We start from the raw sequence: 26,703 nt of genomic DNA on the forward strand, positions 1-26,703 counted from the left end.
CAGGAGCTTTGCCCTTTGACCAGCATTACATCAACCAGATCCCTGACTTAGTGAAATGGGTATAACTCCCACCAATTTTAGGGGATTCCTGGCTCCCTAAATGTTGACTGGAAGTAAGCAAGAGTTTGCAAGACACATTCCACCCCAGGATGAGCTCATTACAGACTGTTTGAAGCACACATGAGAGCTTCTTGTGAAATTCATAACAAGTAGCTCCTCAGAAAGATTTCATCTCCTTTAATGTTTAAGAAAAATTAAAAAAAATAAACAGAATATTTTCCTCAAAACTATTCTATTAAAGTCAGGAAGCCACTCAAAGTCCATAGAAGATGACACAGTTTTCAGTGACTGAGCTGAGTGCATCAGCTTTCATTAATGAAATGCACTCCACACAGCACTTCAAAACCAGGACTGGTTAAGCCTGTAAATGGCTGAGTGCTTTCTATACATTTTTGTACCACTAATACTCTGGAGTATATTCACTAAAATTGAATACAAACCAGGTAAATTAATGGCAAACATGCCTTACTGCAAAAATACAAATGGAATTCTGGGAAGATTCTGGAGGAATATTTAGTTCTATTCACTAACAGCACTACTCTCACTGTAGAACCACTGTGCAATACTGCAAATGGCTGACTACAGTTGGCCTTATGATTATAAACTGAATATAATATTAAATCTTTGTAAGATTTGGCTTAAGAGGATACATTTCCTCCTCTAATCTTATGTAAGTTCCCAGTGTTAATAAAGAAACAAGTGAGACATGATTACCTCCTCTACAAAATGTTTCAGATGTGATAAATTTTATGTCTTTATGCACTTTTCCTACACATAACCAAGGTTGGGTATTTTTCTGGCAATCAATAGCAGAGAGCTCTCTGTTTTATGATTTTCCTGAAGTGATATTTTCTAAGAAATGTGGTACATGGATAAGAAATATTTTCCCCATTAGGAATATGGCAAGGGTGGAGAGAGAGATCACACCTTTGAGGAGGGAGAAGAAGGGAAGTAAGCTAAGAAAATAAAGAAGTGGAGTACAGAAAAAAAACCCAAAGAGAAGTAAGGGAGGAAAGATGGGGAAAGACAGAGAACAGCAGGGACACAAAGAGTTGCTTTTTGAAAATAAGAATTAAGAAAAGCCTGAGAGAAACATAATCAGTGTAAAAGAAAGACACAGAAAAATAGACTGAAATGTATAGAAACAAATGATGAAAATATTAAAGTTGATATTTTAGGTGACATTGGCATAACAAAGGCAATTAATAAATAAATTTAAAAAAAAACTCAAAACCATCGAATGAAAAAGAAACATACTGAACAACTGTAAAACCAGAAACAAACAACAGGAATATACCTTAGAAGGAAAATGAAACAAAATTTTTGCATGAAACAAAAACAATTTTCATTTTTGCGTTTTCTATTACATGGCCAAAATTTCAGTTTTCTATAAAGGGTATAACATCTAAATGGAGTGCTGGTCAAACATAAAAATGTCTAGCCCTAAGATGGAAAAATACATAATAGTCTAAAAAAAGTGCCATTGGTGTAAGTGTCCTGCAGATCTTGCATGTGGAACAGTTGGTCCAAATAATTGTATATTCACTCCAATTGATCTCTTCTATTTCAGTCTATGCTAGTTTTTTCTCTTCTAAAAACATGAGCTCTGCCTCTCAAAACATTTCAAATTCTGCTCTCTTTTAAGTAGAAAAATTATATTATAGGAACAGACGTGTCTTTCCTCTTTCCAAGGGTCACAACTTGGCCTTTAGTATATCATAACCTTTCAAAGTTACTTATGTCTTTTCCCCTCAGGATGTGTTTAAAAATTTACTGGAGTGCTTTCACCTTACTCTTTGTATCTTCCAGGTGACATTTAAGTAAATATGAAAAAAGACAGTAAGACATAATATTTCAATTAACTATCTGTTCTATCAGCAAGAACATCTCACTCTGACATACTGTCTCCAAGTATCTTCAGATGAGATGAAAAATTTATTTTCCAAATATCTGGATTTGATAAATCAAAGCTATAATTTACAGTGAAAGTGAATTGTTCACAATGTTTTCCGAGCTCTGAGGAAGATAATGTATTATCTTTGAAATATGTGCAAAACGTGTAGCTTGCCCTTTATATTTTTAAACCACCAACAATATCAGGTTGGGCCTCTATCTAATGCATTTATGAATAGTAACAATAAAACATTTTCTTGGGCTTTCTCATCTTTCATTCCTCGGTACGCCTTTGGTGCTATCCCACAGGGAACAAAGCACAGAGAAACAGAAATATTTACTTAAATGCAGCACAAAGAAGAAAGTAATGTGAAATATACCTGCAGCACCTTCCACCTTGTGTTTAGGTCTTCCACACAGCTGAGGTTGTACTGGGAGAGTTGAAGATCAGGGGGAGTGAAGCGATGAGCGAGCTCGTTGACGTGGTGCACCTTTTCCTTAAGGGGAACAAGTTCTGCCCGATAAACCTGTGTAAATAAAATATAAATACAAATTAATAAGAGCACTAACTTCAAAAAATATGGGCTCTGCTACCAACTGACTAGTAATGTAAAGATATTACATGCCAAGCTGAAAGGAAAGTGCATACAGCCATGATTCCATGATTCAGTTGCCTGTCTGTTTCTTTAACTTCATATGGACTTTTAGTCTCAAGTGTAAGGCCTGGCATTTCAGAAGGTGCTGTGAATTTGGAACCTTCACAGCCATTCTGCCCAGTTTAGCCAAATTTCTAACCAGCACACCCACTGGGAGGTGCACTGCAGAGCACACTTGTGTGACAGTGGTCACAAGGGTTCTTGGATGAGGGAAGAGATGAAAATGTTGACTCCATTTTCAGAAGGCTTGATTTATTATTTTATTATATATATATACATATTACATTATAACTATAAGAAAAAGAAATACAAGAAAAAGGTTTCCTCAGAAGGCTAGCTAAGCTAAGAATAGAAAAGAATAAATAAAAAAGATCTGTGGCTTGGACAGAGCCATTAATTGTAAACATTCAAGATGGCCCAATCAAAAATCCACCTGATGAATTCCATGGCAGCAGATAACTATTGTTTACATTTTATTTCTGAGGCCTCAGCTTCTCAGAAGGGAAAACATCCCAAGAAAAGATTTTCACAAAAAGATGTCTGTGACACACTTGTTTCCTGCTTCATCCTTTACTTGTGTTTAACATGCTCAGTCAAGATGGATAGGAGTGATGAGTAGTTTAACAGAGGAAAACAGAAGAAGACAGCTGTTCACAGATATGACAAATGGAAAAATGATGAAACTTTTATAGACCCAAGGGCATCGTTTTACCATGGGTATTGTGTGTGTTACAAATAAAAAGGTTAATAATGGGAAGTCCATTAAAAAAAAAGAGAGAAAAAAAGATTTAAAAAAATGCTTTGCATCTCAAACTGGCATACATACTCATATTAAAAAAAAAATGTTTATTTTAAGATAACCTTTAAAACTACGCATAAAAGCAGTTTAGTTACTAGTTTCAGTAATGTATGTGAAAACCAGAATCTGCCAGTTACAAATTTCTTTTTAAAACCAACAACCTGATGAGGATGTCTCCATGATGTATCAGGGTACATTCAGATAAATTCAGCACACCATGACTTTATCAAGGAGAGGAATCTCTGTCTAGATCTTTCACTGCTCCATATCTATATTTTCTAAGGAGACATTTATGAATTTTTAATGTGATAAAATATTTCAAAATGTAACAATAAGTAATTTCTAAGGGACAAATTCTGTCATTCTCAGGCTCATGTTTTATTGCCATATGATGTCTGCACACAAAGGCAGAATAATTTACTTGCTAGATTAGTCTGCTCTATAGCTCCTTTCTCTCAGCATTTTTAATATGAACCACATGTGGTTTGCATCTCATTTAAGTTCATCAAATAACCTGAAATTATTGCCTAGTAATCTTTTCATCAACACATGATGCAAAATAAGGTAAAATAAAAGCCCATTCAGTGAGTGAACCTTAAGAGTAAATAATATGAAGACATTCATAGGCATTAGAATGCCATGAAGAGCACTAAAGGTAAACATCATTGAAAAATTATTCCTCAAACATCTTTTAAAACCAGACTTGACTTCCATCAATTATGTTAAATTACCCTGCAACATAAGGAGTTAGACTGCCTTAAGTGGTACTCATACAGTGAATGACTCCAATGATCAATCTCTAAAATACACCATCAGAAGGGATGTGTATTTTGTAAAGGAAGTGCAGAGAAATATGCAAATGCCACGACGTGAGAGAAGATGCATGCATCAAGTTCATGACATAACAGTTGACTTCCCCATTTCACCAGTTTTATACCACTGGAGTAGAACTGACATTACTGGTGAGAACAGATTTATGGCCTAGTGCTGAGCAAGGTCTGAAATACAAAGAAAAGGAAGACAGCTCACGTTTGGTTTTACCCTAGAGAGTTATATATGTGCTTATCCTGAACTTTTTAGTTAGCAAGTTAGTTCAGAGAACAAACAACAGGCTGTAAAAGTAGACATTTGTTGTTGTAAAGTAAAGGCCTCAAAGGCTGCAGAAATATATACACCTCTATCTGAGCACTTCACTTACAAATTGTTGTTTTACTGCTTTTTTTCCTGTGATCTGCTATCATGGCCCAGAGTGCCTGGTCATGATTCTGTGGCTTATGCTTGGAAAGATCAGCTCTGTTCCTCCTGTGTTGCTTTGTTTCCAAGATGAGAGAACACCTCTAATCTAGTGTCACCAATGACCACTTTGCATAAAATATAGATAGACATGTGTATGTATTTAGATATCTTATAACAGAAAATATATTATGAAGGTAATATATAATAAAAATTAAATAGACACACTATATATAAAAAATATACAATATATAATATATATAAAATACAAAACCACTGACAGAATAAATGCCAATCAATAGATGGAAAGATCAGTTCCCACACTACAATGCACTTTAATGCAGTTCCTGTACTAAATCAAGTTAATTTTCTATTATTTGTATGGGATTAGAGTCAGGTGTTTTTCTGATTGAAAAACATCACTGCTTAGGCAGAGCACACAGGCCTTATCAGGCACTTGGTTTTAAACATATATTAAAGTACCTGGCTGATTTCAGACCAATTATTTGCCTCTGCATTTTGGACTTGAAAGTACTGGTCTCACTTGAACACTGACATTAATTATTAGGTAAATAATATTAGCCATTATACCTAACTTAAAATGAAATAGAAAATATTTCATAATTAGTCAGCATGTTTTTTGACTGTAAGTTATGTTACAGACCAAAAAGTCTATGGCACAGAAGCAACCCCCCACAAAAGAAATGAAATAGACATGGAAGTAAAGAAGAAAACTCATCTTCTGCCTTTTCTTCAATTGATGTCCTAATTAATTTTTTTTGTGTTGTAAGGATAATGATTTCTGCAATGTGATAATAATATTCCAATGCACAAAATACCAGTTTTTGCCTTTAAATTCAATATTCTGTATTCTATTATTGCTAAGCCTGAATTTTTGCTAGTGTTTTCATTAGCTGGCCAAATCCAAGCATGATAAACAGCAAGAACAAAAAAAGGAATGCTGGTCAATGAGCCGCTATCTAATTAATGCCAATAAGCTTACAATTAGAAAACTGTAGACAGAAAAGAGAAAAATAACCACAGAAAGATTTGGAATGTGACTTTGAAGTATTAAGGAGTCAGCAACTGTAAGACTTCTTTAAGCAATAGTTTATCACAGACATCCAGTCCATCAGTCAGCCTACATGATTCTAGAGCTAAGCATCTGTAGAAGCAGAAATTTAGAATTTTTACTGGAAATGTGTTACAGAAATATTTATATTTCTAATAATAATTTTGTATAATACAAGACTGGTTGATTTTTTCTATTTTTTCCCCTTCTGCATAAAGAGCACTAAACATATAACAATACAAAATTAAAGAATTATATTGTTGGTCATTTAAAAACCAAAATACATGGTGAGTAGTAGTGTATTACTATCACAAGGAGATGTACCTATTAAATTGCTCAGAGTGCAAATGAGTTCACAGTATGAACAGTGATAGGACAACCAGACCCAAATTATCTTCATTATAACTGTCCTTATGCAAGACAGAATTTCAATGCTTTGTGTTACTGTAGGTGGTAGATAGGATTTTAAATGATCCGTACAGTCTTGTTAGAAAATATTTCAAAATGCCTTGGAAAATGAGCAAGGACTCTAGAATACACATACCACAGGCATCCTAACCAGACAAATACTAAAACTCTGGAGAGCACACAGTAGCCAAAATCAGTCAGATGATGAGCTCATCTGGCCCAGTCCCTTGTCTGATATTAGCCAACACAATTCCTTAAGGAAGGAAGCAAGGCAAAGCATCAGCTTCCCTGTTCCTTGCACTCCTCCAGCTCAGCAACTTGAGTCTCAGAGATTATGGAGCCAGGAGCTGTATTTTTATGTCAAACAGATCTTGATGGAATCTTTTCCAAGGTATTCCATACTTGATTTTTGGACTAACATAGGGTTTTATGATCAAAAATATCCTCTGATAAATTTAACATTTAGGTTAGAGTTTGGGGGGTTTTTAAACCTATATACATGCTGGACAGAGTAGACCTTCTGGACCACATCAGCTTCCTCTTTAGGAAAACTGATCTGTGCTTCTTGTTTCCCAATAATTGGCTATTTATCCACTAGAAGACCTTTCATGTTCTCTCAGTGGAACTTAGTTTCTTTGCTGGAAGACATCCTTAAAATCCCTGGGGAATGGCGAATGGCCTATAGCCCCTTAAACATTATGCCCATGTATCCTTAAAGGCACAGTTGGAGATGTGAGGCACACTTACTTTTACAAACCTGTTCTCTCTTCTGCAGAATATACTTTCCCAGATTTCCTTGACTGTAGGTCCACAGGCCTGACTATGTGCACTATTTGAAAATTTTCACCATGTGTGTCCCTCATCGCTCCTCATTAAAACCTCCTGATTTTAAATAAGAAAATGCTGTTAATAGATACAGCTTTTTTATTTTACACTTCCATTAGAACACTTGACCAAACAACCATCTGGTTCTGATGATATAATGATCTTAATCAAGACAATTTGTTCTTTGTATTTTTTCTTCCAATAATAAAGGTTTCTTTATTATTTTCTTTAGCCACGCCATCTTTCCAGGTGGTTCTGAATCCATTTGGATGGTATGGACTGGTTCTCAGGGTGCAGCACCTCTCTGCTGCCTTCACACACTTTGTCCTTTTGGTTCCTTTTCAGCAGGCTTCCTCATTTGTGTGCAGCTTTCCTTCTGAAAACTGAGCACTGCTGTAGTGGATTTTTTGGGTTATTTTTGTCCCTGCAGAGTAGCTGACCTTTAGTTCATAATGATCCCTATTATGATAGCAATGTTTTGAACTTGCAGTGCTCAGCACCAAGCCAAATCTTTTCCCTACTGGTTATCCTCTTGGATTTTCTTATGTATTTTCTATTTAGTGTTGGAACTGCAATTCCAAAAGGATTTCAGGCTAGTGCCTGTAATTACAGATCTGTTTCTAAGGTATTTTAGAAGATGCAGGATAAGCCTCCCAAAATTATTTGCAAGTCGTTTTCTGCATATTTTTCATTAAATTTGTTTGTGCTTTGGGTATCCAATTCCAAAGTAGTAAAAACCACCAGGTAGCCCTCACGTCTTTCCAGAGAATTCCAACTCCATTTATGAAAATTTGATGCTTAGGGTTTTTTCAAATTTTTTTTTCCACATTTCACATGCCATGTGGCTGGTTTTATCCTATCTTTTATTTATGGAAGCCTAACACAGACTGATTTTGCTTTGGAAGGCTGCCCAATGTTCAGAAGAGAGAAAAAAATATCTACTTCTTTTTATTTAAAGATTCACCAAAGGGGGAGGGTTTTTTTTCAATGCCATGAAAAGGTTTCCTTTTTCTTTTAGGATTCTTAAATTGGTTCCATAAAAACTCAAAGAATATTCACTAATCATTCAAGTAGAAGAGTAAAAGAAAGAAAACAAGCTTATTTCAATATGAGCATTATGTATTTTATGCTAATTGTACATACTTATATATATGTATATAATACATTTATATATACTTGTATATAAACACACATATATAAAATATATTGTATATATTTATAATATATATAATCAATAGTAAATGTTTTTCTAGCTTCATGGAGTTTTTGTTGCTGAGTTCATTATAAAGTTCAGGAAGGAACACTGACTCTACAATACATATTTTCTATTTCTTAACCCCTTCTCCCTCAACCACATTCTCAACCATTGGCTGACAAGCCAGACACAGAATTCAGGATTCCAATCAAAATTCAATCAAGTGCCTGTAACTTCCAGCTCACTGATGTTAATGGAATAGGGTGACTAAATCTCATTAAGCCATTTGGAAAATACACCCTGAAAAGGAAGTATATTCCCAGAACATCAAATATTCCTTGTGCACAGAGAAAGACTAAAATGAAGATTGTTTTTTTCTTTATTGTCTGCTATTGAAGACTGCCAATGGATCATTAAAAATGCTTTTTTACATTTGCAGTCCTTATTCCTACTTGATCCACACACCTACCATATATGTTTAGATGTAGTCCACAAGAGTGCCTTGTCAGAACAAGCAGCATTTAAGCAGCTTTATTGACTATGAAATCATTGCTGCTTAGCATTTGCCACACTGACGAAGGAAAATAACAGCATGCACATACAAAGTCATATATCCTTATGCACACAGTGGTATTGAGATAGAGTTTAGCTATATTTGTCTTAAAAATTGTATTTAATAAACAGACAATATCTAATAATTATTTATTTGCACCTGGTATGCAATTGTTCAATAAGAAACTTAAAACAAGGTATTAAGCTTTACAATTATGATTTAAAATAGTCAGTATTCCTATTGGCTCCTACTTACCTGCAACATTTTTGGTGTGAAAAATAGCTAGGGGGCAGATCCATTTTGGGTGTTATTCTGTCCTTTGTGTTCCTTAACAATACTTGGAGTAAACAGGTTTAAAAAAATCAGTGTGAGACCACATATGGACAATTAGTCCAGCATTATTGTGTGATATTTTATCCCAGCTATATTTTCTTAAGTCACCCTGAACACAATAGTAAAAATGAAGACTCATTAGAATTTCCCATACTCGTGGGCAGAGGGACCATGAATCTCATGGTGCATATACTGCAGTACCCTTCTCTTGTTGCAAACAGGAGTTAAAAGAGACTTTAAACTTCATTTCACCAATGCATCAAACGATTTAAATGTTCAGTGCCAGCTCCTGGAAATGAGTCTCTATCTATTTGGTTATGGATGGAGCTGGCACGATGCCTATATAAGATGTTAAAGGCAATTTGGCATCATCTCTAGATTTTTATTTCTCAAATTTTATGGACTGGCAATTATAGCAACACCAGCCTGTGATTTGAACACTATGTTTATGCTTAGAGCACAACATTGGAAATTAAAATTGATCCTGAAGTTAGTTTCCCCCAGAGACAGTAAATGTAAGACCTCAGTAGATAGTATCCTCTTCCACAAATGTTCATTTTTACAAGCCTAAACATGAGGAATTTAAAACATTTTTCTTAGCTTTTTATAAAGGAAGGAAAAAAAAGTTTGAAAACCATCTCTAGTTTTCCAGCAATGGTATTTACTCTTTAGGCAGTTCATATCTTGTCTTTATACAGGACTAAATATTATAGCAACTATATTTAGGAATTAAATGTTTTGCACTTCTTAATAAACTTTTTAAGACCATGCAAGCTTGGACATGTACAAAAACCAAAGGCAAGAACACAAATTTCTTACTGTTATTAGTTTTTAAATGCATAATGTTTTCTAAATAATTTTGTATATCTAATGAAAATCGTTGCAAAGGCATGCACTAAAAAATGTTTCAGTTCTCACAAAACTCTGAACTGTCATCACAGACTGATTGAAGCTGGAAGGCAACTCTTGAGGTCATCTAGCTCAGCCCCTCTGCTCAGAGCAGAGCCAGTTGCCCAAGACCATGTCCAGTCAGGTTTTAAATATCTCCAGTGATCAAGACTCCATCACTTCTCTGGGCAACCTGAGCCACTGCTTGAACAGCCACAACTGTCTCTTCTCATATTCAGGTGGAACTTGATGGGTTTTAATTTATGCCCGTTGTCTCTTGTCAGTGGACAGTACTAAGAATGCTCCAGCTTTCTCTTCATTCCCTCTCATCAGGAATTTATACACACTGATAAAATACTGAGCTGCCTTGAGTCTCAAGGCTGAGCTGTCCCAGTTGTCTCAGCCTCTCCTCACAGGAAAGTGCTTCAGTCCTGTGACCTTATTTGTTGTCCTGCACTAGGCCTCTTGCAGTGAAATCCATGCCTTTCTCATACCCTGGAGCCCACAACTGGACCCAGCCCTCCAGGTGGACCAAGGCTGAGCAGAGAGGAAGGACCACCTCCCTCACCCTGATGGCAATGTTCTGCCTAATGCACCCAGGGTGCTGTCAGCCTTCTTTGCCATGAGGGTCTGGGTAAGAGACTTAAAGATCACAATTTGGTCAAATGCTCCTAAGATCGCTGAAGGACTTTGCCACTGTAGCAAAGCATGCAAAGAAGCAACTGCTCATCTGTGACACCAAAGCCCATCTCATCCCAAATATGCCTTCTGGATTCCTGAAATATGAACTGTGAGTTAGCCCACCTGACAGGAAGTTGAGATATGATAAAGGTGGTACTAATGTCAAATCATCTCAGGTCTAAGGAAAGGAAAGTGAAGCTGGGGAGAAGGAAGTTTCACTGCAAGGAGTCTGTGGGAAGGCCAGCTCAGCAGCTGTGCTGGTAGCTGGCTATGGCTGGGGCTGGTGGGGGGAGAACCATAGCCTGCTGGCTGAAAACAGGAGGCCACTGACTCAAATGAAGAGAAAGAACAAAATGGGACTAATTAGCATTGGAAGTGAGGGAGTCATTTACCCAACTGAATGAGAGGGCTGTGTAGGCAATGGGCATTGATTCCTTTTTTTTTTTTCCTGAAGTGTATAAATGGTGAGAAGTTTTGAGCAACCTTGGAACCCCCACTACTGAGAAGCCCAGGGTGAAGAGGATCAATGGGATATTCTGGGCTGGATCCATGGGCGGTGACTATCATTCCATCTGATCTCTTTCTCTCTCTCACTGTCTTTCTCCCCTCCCTCTTCTCCCCTCAATCATTTTCTATTTCTTTCTATCTCTCTACCTCACATTTTACTGTTAAATAAAATCCATACTATTGACTTCAGCATATGGTCTTGTTTACACCTTAATTCAGGCAGAGGCATCTCCCTAGTAATTGTAATAACTGGATTTTAACAGTGTGTTCCTGTCAGCTGTTTGTCTACCAGTACCCCAATGCTCTTCTCTTCAGAGTTGCTTTCTGGCCAATTGGTTTTGAATGTGTATTGTTACCTGGGGTTCTTCCTCCCAGGACACAAGACTTGGCATTTCTCCTTGTTGAACTTCACAAGTTCCCCTCAGTGTAATTCTCCATGCTGTCAGGGTCTCTATGAATGACAACACAACCATCTGGTGTAATGGCTGTTCCTCCCACTTTTGTATCAAGTGGGTAATTATTGAAGGTGAGCTCTGTCCCAGGGACCATTTCATTAATGCAAATATTAAATTATATTGATTCAGGATCAACCACTGTGATGATCAACTATCTCACATATGACTTGCCTCCGATACAACTTTCTAGTCCTTCAAATGCCTGGAGATGGTTTAAAAGATTAGCTGTTCCATCACATTCCCAGAGATTTGGGTGAGGCTCAATAACCTGTAAGTCCCGGAGTCGTTTGTTTTGTCCTGCTTGAAGGTGAGAGTGACACTTGCTCTCTTCCAGGATGCAAGAATCTTTCCCAGTTGCTGTGGCTCTTGAAGACAATCGATAATGACCTTTCAATAACATCTCCCAACTCATTCTGCACTCATGACTACATCCCATTAGGACTCAGGTATGACCAGAATTGTGAGCATGATCATGCCCTTACATGTTCCATCATGGGTATTTCTCACACTTAGTGTGAAGCAGATTTCAGGAAAAGGCCAGCAGTGCCTACAAACAGAGTCTGTTTCCCTGCTCTGTGAGCAGCACTTACACAAGGCTGTGGCCTCATGCCAGCCTGACATTTTCGTGAAGAATTCTCTCAAATAGAAGAGTCTCCTGGTAGCACTGGCTTATGTTAAACCTCAATTCTCACAACCAGTGAAAAAGACAGAAAAGAACATCTGGCACTATGAAGAAAATATGAGATGACTTAGGGAGAAAGGTTCTCCTGTGTCAGATGAATTTCTGCTGTGGAAAGGTTTTACACAAGCAGCAGCTGCAGCCAAATCAGAGCAGGATCCATGTGCACAGTAAGGTGAGTGCTTGCCCTACACCTGCCACAGCAGGTTCACAGCACTGAGGATTCTCCTCCTCAGCTCACTTGGTGTTCAAGTGGAGAAGTATTCATGGGCCAGAGCAATTCTCATTTTATATTTAAAACCACACAACGTTGAACTGTCCCAGGACAGTTTAACAGTGTCCATCTTTTTCGTTCAAAATGATTTGTTTCTTCTTTGAGGGGGCTGGTGTAGTCTGATTCAAATTTCATTGAAACCAGGGTTTGTCAGCCTCCAGCTCAATATGCTACACTTAGCTTGCTTTTAAACTCACCCTGTATTTTTATTTGATTGTAGAGCTCCTGGGGACAGGCGATGTTGAGACAAAATGGATTTCAGCTGATTTAATTTTCCATCCTATATATTTTTATAAACTCAGAAATGACCAAGCAAGAGTGCACTACAGTAGAATATAAATCCTCTTCTGGGATAAAAATAGTTCAAACAAAAAACATCAAGGGAGGAAGAAAATCAAATTCCCTTTAAGTTCTCTCCCATTTTGAATTCTGTATTTCTAAATCAGTAAAACATTACATTTTTCAAAAGTTATTTCCTGCGATTTGGAAGACTAACTCAGTATTTCTTTAAAAATAAGGTTATTAAAATTTGAATAGATGAAATGAAATATGAACTAATGCCAGGTATTAATTTTCTTCTTTTCTGAACTCTCAAGGGAAAAAGCTATAATTTGTAGCAATGTTATATCTAGTAGAAAATATTTATTTATTAGGATGTCTAATTTAATGAACAGAAGCATACTAATAAATAGATACACTTATCCTGAAACATAGATCACTGGATTACTATAATTTTTGATGTATTTATTTATTTATTTTTAATCAACAGCTGATATACTGTTTTATGATTCCTGAACAAATACATGCTATGCTACTGCCTTGTCATTTATCCTGAAATTGTGTTCTCCTTCATGGAGGGGGAAAAGTAAATAAGCAAATTTAGATTGTAATTCACTCTACAAGAACAACTCTAACCATGTCATGGCAGAGCCCATGACTGCTGAAGTGTTATAAACAGCTCCATACCAATTTTTTCCATATATTTAATCAAAGTCAATTACTCAGTTACTTTGCAAGAAGAGATGAAGTACCTCAGAACTGTAAATAACTAGAAGGATTTCAAAGTGTGATCTGAAAGTCTAACGACACACCAAGGTCACAAGAAACATAAAAGAAATTTTGCAAAGGAAAGTTTCCGAAGTTTCCCTTCAGTATGGTTTCAGTCAGCACTATTAAACCTAAAAACACTTGCAAAGTATATATGATTAGGTTGTAGACTCAGTGAAATTGTTTTTAAATCATTAATAACACAGTATCTATTGCTATTACTTAATTTGTACGCAATATATGTTAGATATACAAACAGAAAAGGTTGAATAAGAACCTGTGTTCCCCACTAAAAGCTCTTTAAGGTTATAGCAACTCCTTTTCCTCAGAAAATAGTTGCTACAAAGCAAATCCCTATTGTTCTGTAAAGCAGCATGGCATTTTAAAGGCAAATGCACTATTTCATGACTGTCCCAGCTTGGGCCAGAGCAGAGTTGGTTTTCTCACTGTAGTCATGAGAGAGAGCAGGGAAGGGTCAGGCTGGGGGTAATGCACAGGATGGAGCTGCTGCCTCATGGGTGAGCCCAGGCTGTATTCCACACTCCATCCCTTCCATGTCATTGCTGAGTGGTGGAAATAGGGATCCTCAACTCTGGGAGAAACATGGGATGTTGGCTGGGGTGGGGAAAAAGGGCACCATGGAGCATCTGGGGCCATTTTTGCCTTTTATCTTGGTGGCAAGGCATGGCCTTGGCCAGTGAATATCCTTTTTTATATGTAAATCACACAGTCTTTTGTATACCTTTGCTATTAATGCTGTTGCTGTTCCTGGTAGTTTTTCTTATTGCATTGCTGCTTTTCAAGTAAATTCTTCTTAATTCAGAATCTCTGTTTTTGTCTCCCTCTTATCGAGAGGAGGGTGAGGGGGAAGGGAACTGTTTCAGTGGGGTTTATTTTCCAACTGGGTTTTAAAACCAGCACACTGACAAAAAAAAAAAAGGAAAGCATTTAAGCCAGAAAGATTGCAACACCTGTATCATAACATAACAAAACACCTCAAGCTTTCAGATATCAGCAGGCAGATGCTGTAGCTCAAGAGGAAAAATATGGATACATACAAAAGCTTAGCTTAGAGACTACTAAAACACAGATTGTTTTTTGAGAATTGACCAACATTAAACAATTCCGACAACAAGCTTCAGGAATTCCTCATTTTTTCTAACAAAAAGCTAATACAGATCATAAAAGAAATCTTTGCTTTCTTCCCTCATGTCTTTAAGTTTACCCTGTAGGTATTTTACAACGTTTAGCCTCATAAAGTTGATAATTACTACCTCTTGTAAGGGGGATAATGTTTTTCAAAGAGCTTAAAGCCAAAAGAAGTTATTACAGTCCAGTCAGTCTCAAATATCTGCAGATATTCATGGTCAGATGGACCTGCAGCTTTTTTTGAAAGCTCTGTGTTCCAACTCTTGAATTATTATTGAAATTCCCATCTCCTCTGTACAATGTGTGTGGAGTGGGCATGGGTCACCAGGTCAACGCAGAATCACAGAATGGCTTGGGTCAGAAGGGACCTTTAAGATCATCTATTGCCAACCCTTCTGCCATGGACTGGGAACCTTTCACTAGACCAGGTTGCTCAGAACTCCATCCACCCTGGCCTTGAACACTTCCAGGGATGGAACATCCTCAGTTTATCCAGGCAGCTGTTCCAGGGTCTCACCACCTTCACAGTGAAGAATTTCCTCATTATATCTAATCTAAACCTACTCTCTTTAAGATTGAAGCCATTATCCTTTAGCCCATCACTACATGCTCTTGTAAATAGTCTCTCCCCATGTTTCCATCTTTACTGGAAGGCCACAATTAGGTTACCCCTGAAGCCCTCTCTCTTTTCCAGGCTGCACAATCCCAAATCTCTCAGCCTTTCTTCTGTGCTAAGGGTGGTGACTGGAGGGGTGCTCTATCCCTTTATTCATCTTGGCAGCCTCTGGATTCACTCCATGCTGGGAGCCCAGAGCTGGACGCAGCCCTGCAGGTGGGGTCTCACCAGATCAGAGCAGAGCAGAGGGGCAGAATCCCCTCCCTCACCTGCTGCCCACAGGGCTTTTGCTGCAGCCCAGGATATGTCTGGCCTTCTGGGCTGTGAGTGCTCGTGTCCAGCCTCTCACCCACCAACAACTCCAAGTCCTTCTCAGCAGGGCTGCTCTCAATGTGTTCATCCCCCAGCCTGGATGGATATCAGGGGTTGCCCCAACCCAGGTGCAGCACCTTGCACTCATTAAACCACATGAGATTCCCATGGCCCTACTCGAGGTGTAAATTCCTAGACTTCTTATATCTAATAAGAACAGCTTTCAACAATTCCAGAGAAGGAATTCAGTTCTAACAGTAGGTTTTAGCAACTGCAAGTGACAGTGACTTGTTAGGCTAATGTAGGAAGAAAGAGTTTTAAAACAAAATGTTGAAAAGGAGACAGTTAAATAAAACTTAAAAAATTAAACACATCTTGAGTTTGTAAAACAGCACCAGACACAGGCTGGGCAACTGTCATGAGCAGTGCCCACCTCTCCAGGCATTCAGGCTGAAATCTTTCTGGATGGCTGCCCTGACAGACATGTTTTTAGGGGGAGAAGGCTGTGACTCTGGGAAATGGGGAACAGTGGCTTATGTTGTGACTGATGAAAACTATCATTCTTAATCCAATGAACAATTGAACCTAAATAAAATAAAACAATTTTCAGGTAAAATTTAAAGAGAATAAGAATAATTTGAGTGGCATTGCTGTCTGGACAAATTAGTTTCACTGATTCAATTGCCCTATTTGTAAACTGAGGATCATACTTCTCTTGCAGTCTCAGAAAGAAGATGAAAAAATTAACTCATACTATCTGGAACATGAGAAGCACTATAAAAGTGCTAAGTAGCAATTATAAAGTTTTATTACAGGTTAAACTTTACAAAAAAAATGAGGCCTAAAATTTATAAAGATGAAAATGAGAAATGTGTAACTCACTGGTTCCCTGATAAACATTCCAGGCAATCTAACATTCATTGCACACCCTACATCAAACAGTCCCTAGACAATTACTGGGTACCAGCACAGGAGCTTGATAAATTGATTTTACTTTGCTCATTGATTTTTCCATGTCATAGAAACAATATCATTAGAGAATCTACACACTTGATTGTTCCCAAGAATTTATTTTGTCAATGTTTTAAGAAAAGGTTTCATTAGAAACACAGTGCTGACAGATTTTTTCATGGAAAAAATTGCCTCATCACAGAAACAAACAACATTAAAATTAATTTCTGGTACTCTTCCCTTTTCCCTCCTCTCCTATAAGAGTGGATGTCCGTGTGTCTGGTTATATAATAATTTCTGGTATGTCCTTTTTCCTTGCATAGGAGATTTCAGTAGACCCTATATAAGAGGTCAGAGTTATGATATAAATACTCCTTAGATATAATTTGGCTCCCTTTAGCCACATAGATCCCTGTGCCACTCTCACTTAGGAAAGCCTGAATAAAATGGTCCCATAGTAAGAAATGTGTTGCTTGCATTGAACTTTTTTTCCCTCTTGGCTAAATATTTGCATTTCCAGGACATAAGAAAAAGAAGGCTTTTGAACAGAACCAAAACAGTTCAAGTGCATCTTTGATTTAATGTCATGTCTTGGAATGTTAATACTTCACCATCAGACTAATATCTATGCATGCTACATTTATATGGCAAACTTGAAACAAAAAGCAATGCTAAATGTCAGAGTCCCTGCTATAACCGTGCCACTTAGGTACTAAAAAATTAATGTTTAATTCTCCTCCTAAAAGCTCAAGTCTCATTCTTCCCTCTGATAAACTGATAAAGAGAAATCTCTTAAAAATGTTCTGGTCTGACCTCAATTCTGAACTTCAGAGGCATAAAACGGCAGACGAGTCTTTATACACGTATTAGTCAGTTCTCTCAGCAGGGTATCAGAAACCAAGATCAGAGATTGCCAATACTTAAAAAGTCAAAATCTGCCTGCAGATGTGCATGCTGAACTCCCACTGAAATCAGCAGGGTGAATTCATACAAGGAAAAATTTGGCTCTAAATGAAATTTGTTGATCTAATAATAGCATCTTCTACCAAACTGGGTTGGAGGTAGAAAAGATTTCCACCTTGACTGGTCACCCTTTTTAGAGCTCAAGAATTTTCCTGCACTAGTTGTCAGGGAAAAGCTATCAGTATTTTTTAGCCCAAATGTCCTTAATCAAGGAGAAAATAGTTAATTGCAGAGAAAATAGTTAATATGCTCTATGAATAATTCTGATAGAAATATGGTTAAATTGGTACAGTTCTTTTCCATGTGCTTGTTCTTTGTAAAGTGGTCTACAAGTAGCTGTTCCTTACACTAGCTGTGATTCCTCAGAAAGTTAATTAAAGAATACTCATTTTTGTTTCTTCTTTGTTAGCAGAGCAATGCTGATTTTCTGTACCACAATTATGCTACTATTTCCCAATAAGTAATATGGTGATGAGCAGTTGTAATTTTAAAAGACAAGGATTTCACTTCTCTACCTGCTCGTCATCATTCTTATTATTCCTATGTAAGACAAGATTTTGCATTCTTCCTTTAACAGGTAGCTTGATATAGACAAAAAACCTATGTCATCTGGTCTCTGTAAAAACTATAGATACAGTGGTAGCAACGAAACCTGAGATAAGAAATATATAACTTATTGCAAAAGAAGTCAACAGAGGGAATGATTGTTTGCTTCAGGTATTTAAAATGGATTTAGTTTTAGACTATTGCCATAAAGAACTTTCCAATCTTATCTGACTGATTGCAGAGAAAGAACATAAGGCAGATTATGCTTTTAAATTAAATTTGTATCAGTAAAACTACCTGATTATTATATCCTAAACAACCACTTTTGAACATATTTCTTTTTGTGTAAGAAAATAAATTGATTCATAAGCTGTTTAAATGAGATTGAGAGACCTCAGGACACAAATGAGTAACTTTCATCTCCTACAAGATAAGAAACATACCAGAGCTAGAATCTGGTACAACTACATGACAAAACAGTTCATGGTTTTTAACTCAATTTCATATTTAAGAAAAGCCTTAGCAAATTAAACTTGCCCTCAACAGTGACAACCAAACAACCCTACTAAATTCCCTCTTGTATACAAATATATTTGAAAAATGGGAAAAACAACTACCAGGCTATCACCAATGCAGTAATGTGGTTAGCTGAATGTCTGATGTATAAAAGCATCTTAAAAGTTGACCCATTAACAAACTGAACAGACTTCAAGTATTTCTTTCATTATAGCAAACTCCACAATGATTTAAATTCACAGGAATATTATATATCACAAGGACATCTGCAGGATGTCAAAGTGTTTGAGTGAATTTCAGTATGGTTTTGGTTTATTTTAAAAAAGGATTTTATTATTCTCTTATGTACTCTAATGTTGTTTTAGTTTATATTAGCAGTAAAAAAGTTGATGAAGAGTTGATATTTTGTAAATTCTGGTTTATTGACCATATTTATTTTTAAAACCTAAAGGTCCTTTAGTATGCCATGAAATAATCTTCTTTTATACCTCTTAGAACAATCTCTAATTTGCAAAAATATTTTACTAATACAAAACCTCTTTAGAAAGATAATTTCTAATTTTCTTAGGAACTGATTTTTGGGTTTTGGAAAGCTGGAAAATTCATTAGAAGGAAATGGTTATTCTGTATATAATAGTTTTAAAATTCCCAGAGTCCAACACAGAACTTATTAGGAGACTCACTTAAGTAAATAGAACATCTTAACCCAGATTGATTATAGCTCTTGCTGATAACAGCTGGCTTCAAATTAAGCTGAAAAAAATGTATATGCATTTTGAAGCAGTTTAAGAACATATCATAAATAACTATTGTATGATACTTTCGCAGAATGATTTGTATGAAATTGTAAGCTTGAGAGCCATTTGTAACTGTAATTACTTTAGTTATAGAATGAAGAAAACATTAACACTTCCATCTCCTACGCTGCAGGCAAATAGTTTCCTGTTCAACAATGAACCAATGGATGCTGTCATCTTCTAATCGTACAAACTATTTGAAAACACCTAATCAAATCATGGTTCATAGTCTAAAGCTCTGGATATAAAATACTTAAGCATTTTTGTGGTTTTTAAAACTAAAAATAGTAAGTAGTGTAGATATTGTAGAAAGTCAATCAATAAAGAAAGAGAATGAAAAAATATCTCAGAAGCTGCTATATGTGTAATGTCATTTTACATTACAGACTGGACAGCAAGAGCTCTGCTAACTTAATTTGGTGCATAGCATAATTTTATGTTAGCAAAAATTAACAAGAAAATAGACATCACATTGCAATCTGACCTCTATTTGGCTTAACAAGGATTTGGCACTGTTATTGATATCAAGCTGATTGGAAATTCTGGTTATCAATACATCTTCCAGGTAATTATTTCCTGCATGGATTCTATTGATCTATTTCAAACTGATCTCCAGTACTCCAGTACTGATCTCCATTGCTAGGAGGGGATGAATGGGAACTATTGGCTTGTTCCTAGCTGTCATTCATTAATTTCCCTCTATGTGACCCCTAATAGCTCCATATAAAAATCAATTTTTTTTGAAAGGATAGAAAATTATCAATTACCCAAGCATTTAAAATAATTTTGGGGTGAAAGCATAAATTAAAAATTCAACAACTCTGCTGTCAGAATCTCCATATTAGGCAGCTGTCAGCAGAGTTCCCTCATAACACCACTGTAAGATTTCACCTTGCTGAAATACCTCTGCAGCACAGCAGTAGCTGAAGAGTACCAAAGTGGACTACAGAAAAATATATAATACTTTAAATATAATGATGATGATGATGATGATGATGATGATGATGATGATGATGAACTAACAAACCTCCTTCAGTGTCCTGAAATTGAAGTTGCTGATTTAGTACTAAAATGCCTATAATAATATGGAATTTCAATCTTTGCAAATATGTTTCTTTTCTTTCTATGGCTGGATATGGACTCAACTGAAACTCAGCTAATTATTTGAATGGGTTGTCTTACTTTTGTCTCATTTTGTCTCATCATAGGAAGGATAGGACAAATGGATTGTCCCCAGTCCCTGCACACAGTGAGTAATTTTGGAGTAGATGATGAGCAGATCAGTGATCAGTTAATTTCTGATTTATGAATAACTGCAAGCTCTGTTTGTTTTACAAATAAATAAATTTCGGGCTGACATTTTCCAGTGAACATTTGTCAGTGACGTACAATTGTCTTCAACTGTCAATTAAGCTGAAGAAAGTCTGAAATAAACAGCATAATTCAACAAGAAATTGTATTAAAATTGTAAATAAGCTTTGAAAAGAGAATTTAAAAGGATACTTGAAGCCTTAATGAATATTCTCGTTACATTATATACATAAAGTCCATAAGCTATACACAAAGTCCATGTAACTGCTTTACTCATAACTATAAAAGTGAATCTGCAAGAACAACCAGCAGTTATTAAGCAGCAAGACTAAGACTTTCATGAAAATTCCTTGCAGAAAAATATAAGACTTATGCCACCAAATTTTGTTCTGCTTTTCACAGTTATCAATCATTATACTGAGTCAAGGTGCCCTCTTTTTGTGACAGTGAGGGAGAGCTAATTATCCTATAGCAGACTGGAGTTAATTGAAAAAAGTCTACCTGATTCTACATGAATAGCCCTTTATTTGGAAGGAATTCTAGAGATATGCACGTTTATTTTGAACTAAAGAAACCACAGACACTAGTGTCCACTCTACATTATTTTTGTTGTTGAGTTTTTTCTTTGTTTTGAGTTTGATTTTGTTTGGTTGCTTTGTTTTGTTTCACGGAGGTTGCAAAAAAATATAAATTAAGATGTAGTTATACTCATGGAGTGTAGAGGCTCTGCTGTTCCCTTACAGCTGTATATGACAGAAAACTGAAGCAGTTATATTGCTGCTAGGGGTATGTTAAAATATCACTGGCAGAAAAAAGTGCTTTGCATTGTACTCTCCTGAGTATGTTGAGAGAAGGCAAACTATCTTTGGCTAAAAATAAACCACACCATTAAAATTGGCTTCTGAGGCACAAAACTCTGTGCACAACATCTCAAAACAATGGCTTTTAATTTAAGAAACCTAATTTTCCAGAGTGGAAAAATATAAAAACCTGAAACTTCCTATGGGTACTAATTTCTGTTAGTATTTCTGTGCAGATGTCTGCAGAGAGACAACAAAACAGTGAGGAGGTATCAGCATGACATGTAATGATTGTTGCATGCTGCTAGCATAATCATTATCACAGTTTTGCATGGCAAAGGAGAGTCTTTGGGGAAGAAAGAGAGAGAAATTGGTTCTACCATCAATTCCTGGAATGGGTCTTTGAATAAGATACCAAGTGGATGAGGTAGGCATGATTGCATATCAGTTGCATAGCAGCAAAAGCTAAATATAAAATCTGAGTGGTGGTCTCATGAGACCCTAAGTGCTCCAGGCATGCTGATGAAAATAACATTTTGTTAGTGATTGCAAGGAGAAAGCATCATTGAATTTGCTGCAGAGGGGAGTAGAAGTCATAGACCATGTCTAATATATGACTTGAGCTACAATCAAACTGATCAGGCAATGGATATTATGGGACTAATGATAGATTCATTTGGACTTGAAATGAATTTAAGACAGTTAAATCATGGTTTCTGGACAGAAAGATACGCTTGGGAGACAGAAAGAATGTGTGTTATTAAGAAAGTAAGCTACATTCAGCCTGCAGATAAGACCACTCATATAAAAGAAGAAAAAAGAGAGAGTGACAGATGACAGCAGAGAAGTCTGAAGAATAGTTTGGTTCTAGATACCCTCTAGTCCAGATTGCATCCTTTGGAGCAGATGGGTGAAACTATCTCTTGTCCTCACAGTCAGAGAAGAACACCAATTTGTACATTAATGTAGATGAAGCATGCTTAATAATAATATTACAACATTAATACCGATCCAGTAAGGATCCACTATTTAGTATGAGTTCAAAGTTATACCATGACCTTAGCAGCTCCAGCATCTATAACTAAAGAGGACAGTGACAAATGGCACTAACTAAAACACATTCCCCAGGAAGCTATTCATCAGGTTAGGTTTAGGAAAGCTATTGTGATCCAAATTAAGAGAAGGATTTGTAAGAAATGCAATTGCATATGACCAATGTTTTGAAGATCTGCTCAGAAGATGCTTGGGTTTCTTAGATGTATAGAGAGAAATCAGGTAATTTGCCTCATACTGTAATATCAGTCATGATGCTCATCCTAAAAACCAGAGCAAGGATGAGACATAGATAATGTATCAATTGGCTAATGTTTGGCTGATAATATAGTTTTTAAAGAAAAAACCTTACTTTTTACTAATAACTTTTAACTGAAAGCTATGTAACTTCAACAAATTTAGCTTTTGCAAACATTTGCAAAGGAAAAGTATTTAACCGTTAAATGAATCAATTATTAAGTCATTAATTATGTTGTCTAGAATATATTTATTTATTTTTAAAACCATAACAGGACTCAGAACTATAATTATGGAGTCAACACTCCTGCTCATAGCTTTAGAACTAAGCAACTTGCTTTTTTTTTCCATTAATATCAGAGATTCAGTGCTTCTGTTCAGGATATCTTCTTCAAAATTAAAAAAAAAAAAAAAACCTAAAACATTGTTGTAATAGCATTTTCTGAGAATTTATAAATAGATTTCTTCTGTTCATTTATGAATTTAAATGAAGATAAACAAATTTGCAGCTAGCTGTTCATCAGCTACTATTTCATTTGTTCTTGTACAGCATCTGCACAGGACACTCATTAAACTTTCTGTGTGATTAAAACTTGACGACTTTCATTTTAATAAACTACATTAGATTTTTAGAGGAATATTTTTCTTGCCATTAGTCATTCTACTTCCTCTTTCTTAGATCCTAATGTTCATCTAGAGAAAATAACAGTTAGCTCAGGTCTCTTTCAAAATGACTGATGATTCCCATTTATGTGACTGGAACAGAGGCACTTTGTTCTTATCAAAATGGCAGCTGCCTCTATTGTGCTCTGGCTGAAGGAATCCTGTATTATTTATCAAGTCTGTCCATGGCAGTCATGCTGAAAGAGGACAAGTCTGCCCAAGTTTCTTGATAAGCAACGATTTCATGAAACAACCCTTAAAAGCAGATAAGCATTAAGATATAGAAAATAATGACAATTTTTCCAGGATTGCTGCTTTTTTTTTTTTAAGACTATCTTTAGTTATGAAGCCTATTTATCAAGAAAGACAGAATCAAATACCATCCTAATGAAAAACCATATATTTCAAATTGTATAAATTTTACTCTACAATTATATAGAAACAACTATGTGTTCATCATACTTAATATAATATAGCAAAAAATTAATTCAATAGAGTTTTATCATATTCTCCTATCTATTTTATTTTGCTTTCTTTAACTGCCAATTTTGCATCTTCTCAGTTGACAGTGAGTGTGCTGAGGATTTTTACACATTTTTATAGTGCTTTTACCCACATCAGCAACATACATCCTCAATGAGGATCCCATTGCATTTTAACTTCTGAAATCACAAAATTATTTATATGCACTTTTTAATATAAATCACTATGGCACAAACACACCAATTTCTCACTCTAAAAGATAATGGTATATATGGAGATTCATGAAATTAACTATTTTATGCTTAGAAATACTGATATATGTCAGGTACCTTGACTTTTTCCAAGTGATCCTGCAGGGAGTCGATGAGCAGATCCCCCACTGGCTGCCAGGACCCCTTGAAAGCCTCAGCCTGGCGCAGCTTCAGGTCCAGCTCGTCCATGGCCTCCTGAAGGCCCTGCAGTCTCTCAAGAGCGTCGTCGATCTTCTTTTGCCAATCAGCAGACTGCAGATTCAGCTTGTCCCACTCGGTTCTCACCTCATCTGCTTGCCTTTGCAGAAGTTTGGTGACATTGTGGGCTCTCTCCTCAGGTGACAGATCTAAATGTGAAAGTGGAGAGGCTTTTAAGACATATTCTGTCTTAGAACTAATACAGTTGCCATCCAGATAGGTTAAAATCTCAGTAAGAAACTCTTCATAACCAAAGGGACCTGTGCAATTTGCTTTATTAATGTATTCTTGTTTCAAAATTTCTTAAAAAGCTTAAATCTTGCCACCATAAAAGTCAGCAAAATCTGCATTACGTACATAAAGATATTTTGAAACATGCAAGGTGGAGATAGAAGTTTATCAACTGATTCAGCACAATTTTCTGCATATAGATAAACATTAATCACTGTGAAACTTTTGCTGCAATTATGTGGATTTGGGATCTCCTGTAGTACTGAGACTACAAGGTGAATTTTAGCTTAAATTGCAGCTTTGAGCCCTCAGATGAGGCTATAATTATAGACAGGTCCTGAAGGTTTAAAGGCAGTTTCAAAATCTGCTTATAAATATGCATGTCTATTTAGTACCACAGTGTTCAGAAGGATTGCTAAAGCTTGCTTTCATCTATATTTTTAGCTTAGTTTCTGAACGCTGGCATTCAGCTCAGAGTGTAAAAGGAATGCTTTCAGAGCTGCTGGCAGGATTTATTTAATCATCACTGATCATCACTGATCTTCCCAGCAATGTGTTATTGCCCTGCTCTTGCTTCAATTACCTCTGGGTTCTGGGCAGACCTTCTCCAGTGCCTCCACGGGCGGCTCAGCCACGAAGATTCGCACAGTCTCAAGGGCACTCCTGATAACAGGTTCTTTTGTTTTTAGCTCCCTCTTGAAAGTCTAGGAAACAAAATTATTGTAAGTGGATCTATAAGGAAATACCAAGTCAGAATAGCAATGTCAGTACAAAATTTCCAGCAACAGCTTCGACATGTATATGACAAGAAGCAATAAAAAACATACACAAAATAAAAATAATCAGCTTTTGCTTAACCTGAAATCACATTGTATTCAAATGCGCTCTTGGTACGCTGCATTTTTCTTTCTTCAGCAACAGCTCCTTTTACTCTTTTGCTCTCTTCTACACTCTGCTTTTAAAGGACCATGAGCAAGTTACTCAAGATTAGTATTAGAAGGTTTGGTAGGTCACTGAAAGTACATCTATCTCAGTATTTATTTATTAATTTCTCTATTTTTGATAGTGAGAATATAAGAGCCTATTAGGCTGATTCCAAATGGACACTACACAAAAATGCAGATGAAACCCAGCCTGTAGGTTGCATTTTGCATTGGTTCTTCTGCATGTTGCAGTGAATTTATCTAAATGGTCCTTACCACTCTTTTATTTCAATGTTTTCTTCTGTATTTATGAAACATTGTTGAATACATACAGTTTCAAGCAGCATAAAGCTGAAATATGCAGGTAATTTAATAGTACAGTGTAACACAAAACACAGTACTGCAAAAAGGAAAGCCATATGCCATGGGTAGAAAACAGATATTTTACTGTAGGGATTAGAAAATTCTCTTTACAACACCAGCATTATATAAGTTTGTAATGTAATAAATGCACCAATTCAGCCAAATTAATTATTACACAAAATTTGTATTTCTATGAGAACTAATGAAGGATTATAAATTCAATATTAAAAAGTTCATTACACTTTGAATTATATTTGATATGTGATTCTCTGTACAGGAAATACCTACCAGAACTAATAGTGGCTACATGTACAGTTTATAATATGAGAACTCACAGGTAAAATGTTTTTAACACGTTTCAGGAAAGTAAACTTCAGGAAAAAACTACATTATTCCACTATAAACATTTAAAGACACTTTTTATTAAATGATCAAGAACTGACCCTAAGGTTTGTAGCTGTTCTTGGGAAAACCTTTAAGCAAAGTGTGCTTTGTTGAGGGAAATAACAAAGCAAAAAATCTTCATTTTGTGTCAAGGTCAATAATGGAACTAGAATCTTTTCACAGAATCAATCTGCTATCATAAAAGAATCTGTCATTTGATTAATACCTGAGCTAAAAGTTTTAAAAAATCATGCTAACCTTTAAAAATAATACCAATTTTTACAAATAAAGAAGTGCACTGTATATGAACAAGTAAACTACTACTGGATATTTTTTTTGCATAAAAACTGAGTGGAGTTACTACAAGACTGAAATAAAAATGTCAAACTTAGACATTT

General features: G+C 36.1%; 1 protein-coding gene across 1 annotated transcript in view; it reads right to left on the bottom strand.

The window, feature by feature from the left end:
- The window catches only part of DMD (dystrophin), a 979,219-nt gene that overhangs the window by 160,270 nt on the left and 792,246 nt on the right, over positions 1 to 26,703 (bottom strand). Inside the window, exons 58-60 of the mRNA XM_058822052.1 lie at positions 25,219 to 25,339; positions 24,285 to 24,553; positions 2,334 to 2,480 (exon numbers count right to left, since the gene is read on the bottom strand). Of these exons, the coding sequence (XP_058678035.1) occupies positions 2,334 to 2,480; positions 24,285 to 24,553; positions 25,219 to 25,339 (537 nt within the window). The remainder of the gene's footprint in view (positions 1 to 2,333; positions 2,481 to 24,284; positions 24,554 to 25,218; positions 25,340 to 26,703) is intronic.

This window comes from Ammospiza caudacuta, chromosome 2 (genome assembly GCF_027887145.1).
Source record: "Ammospiza caudacuta isolate bAmmCau1 chromosome 2, bAmmCau1.pri, whole genome shotgun sequence".
In the NCBI taxonomy this organism is placed as follows: domain Eukaryota; kingdom Metazoa; phylum Chordata; class Aves; order Passeriformes; family Passerellidae; genus Ammospiza; species Ammospiza caudacuta.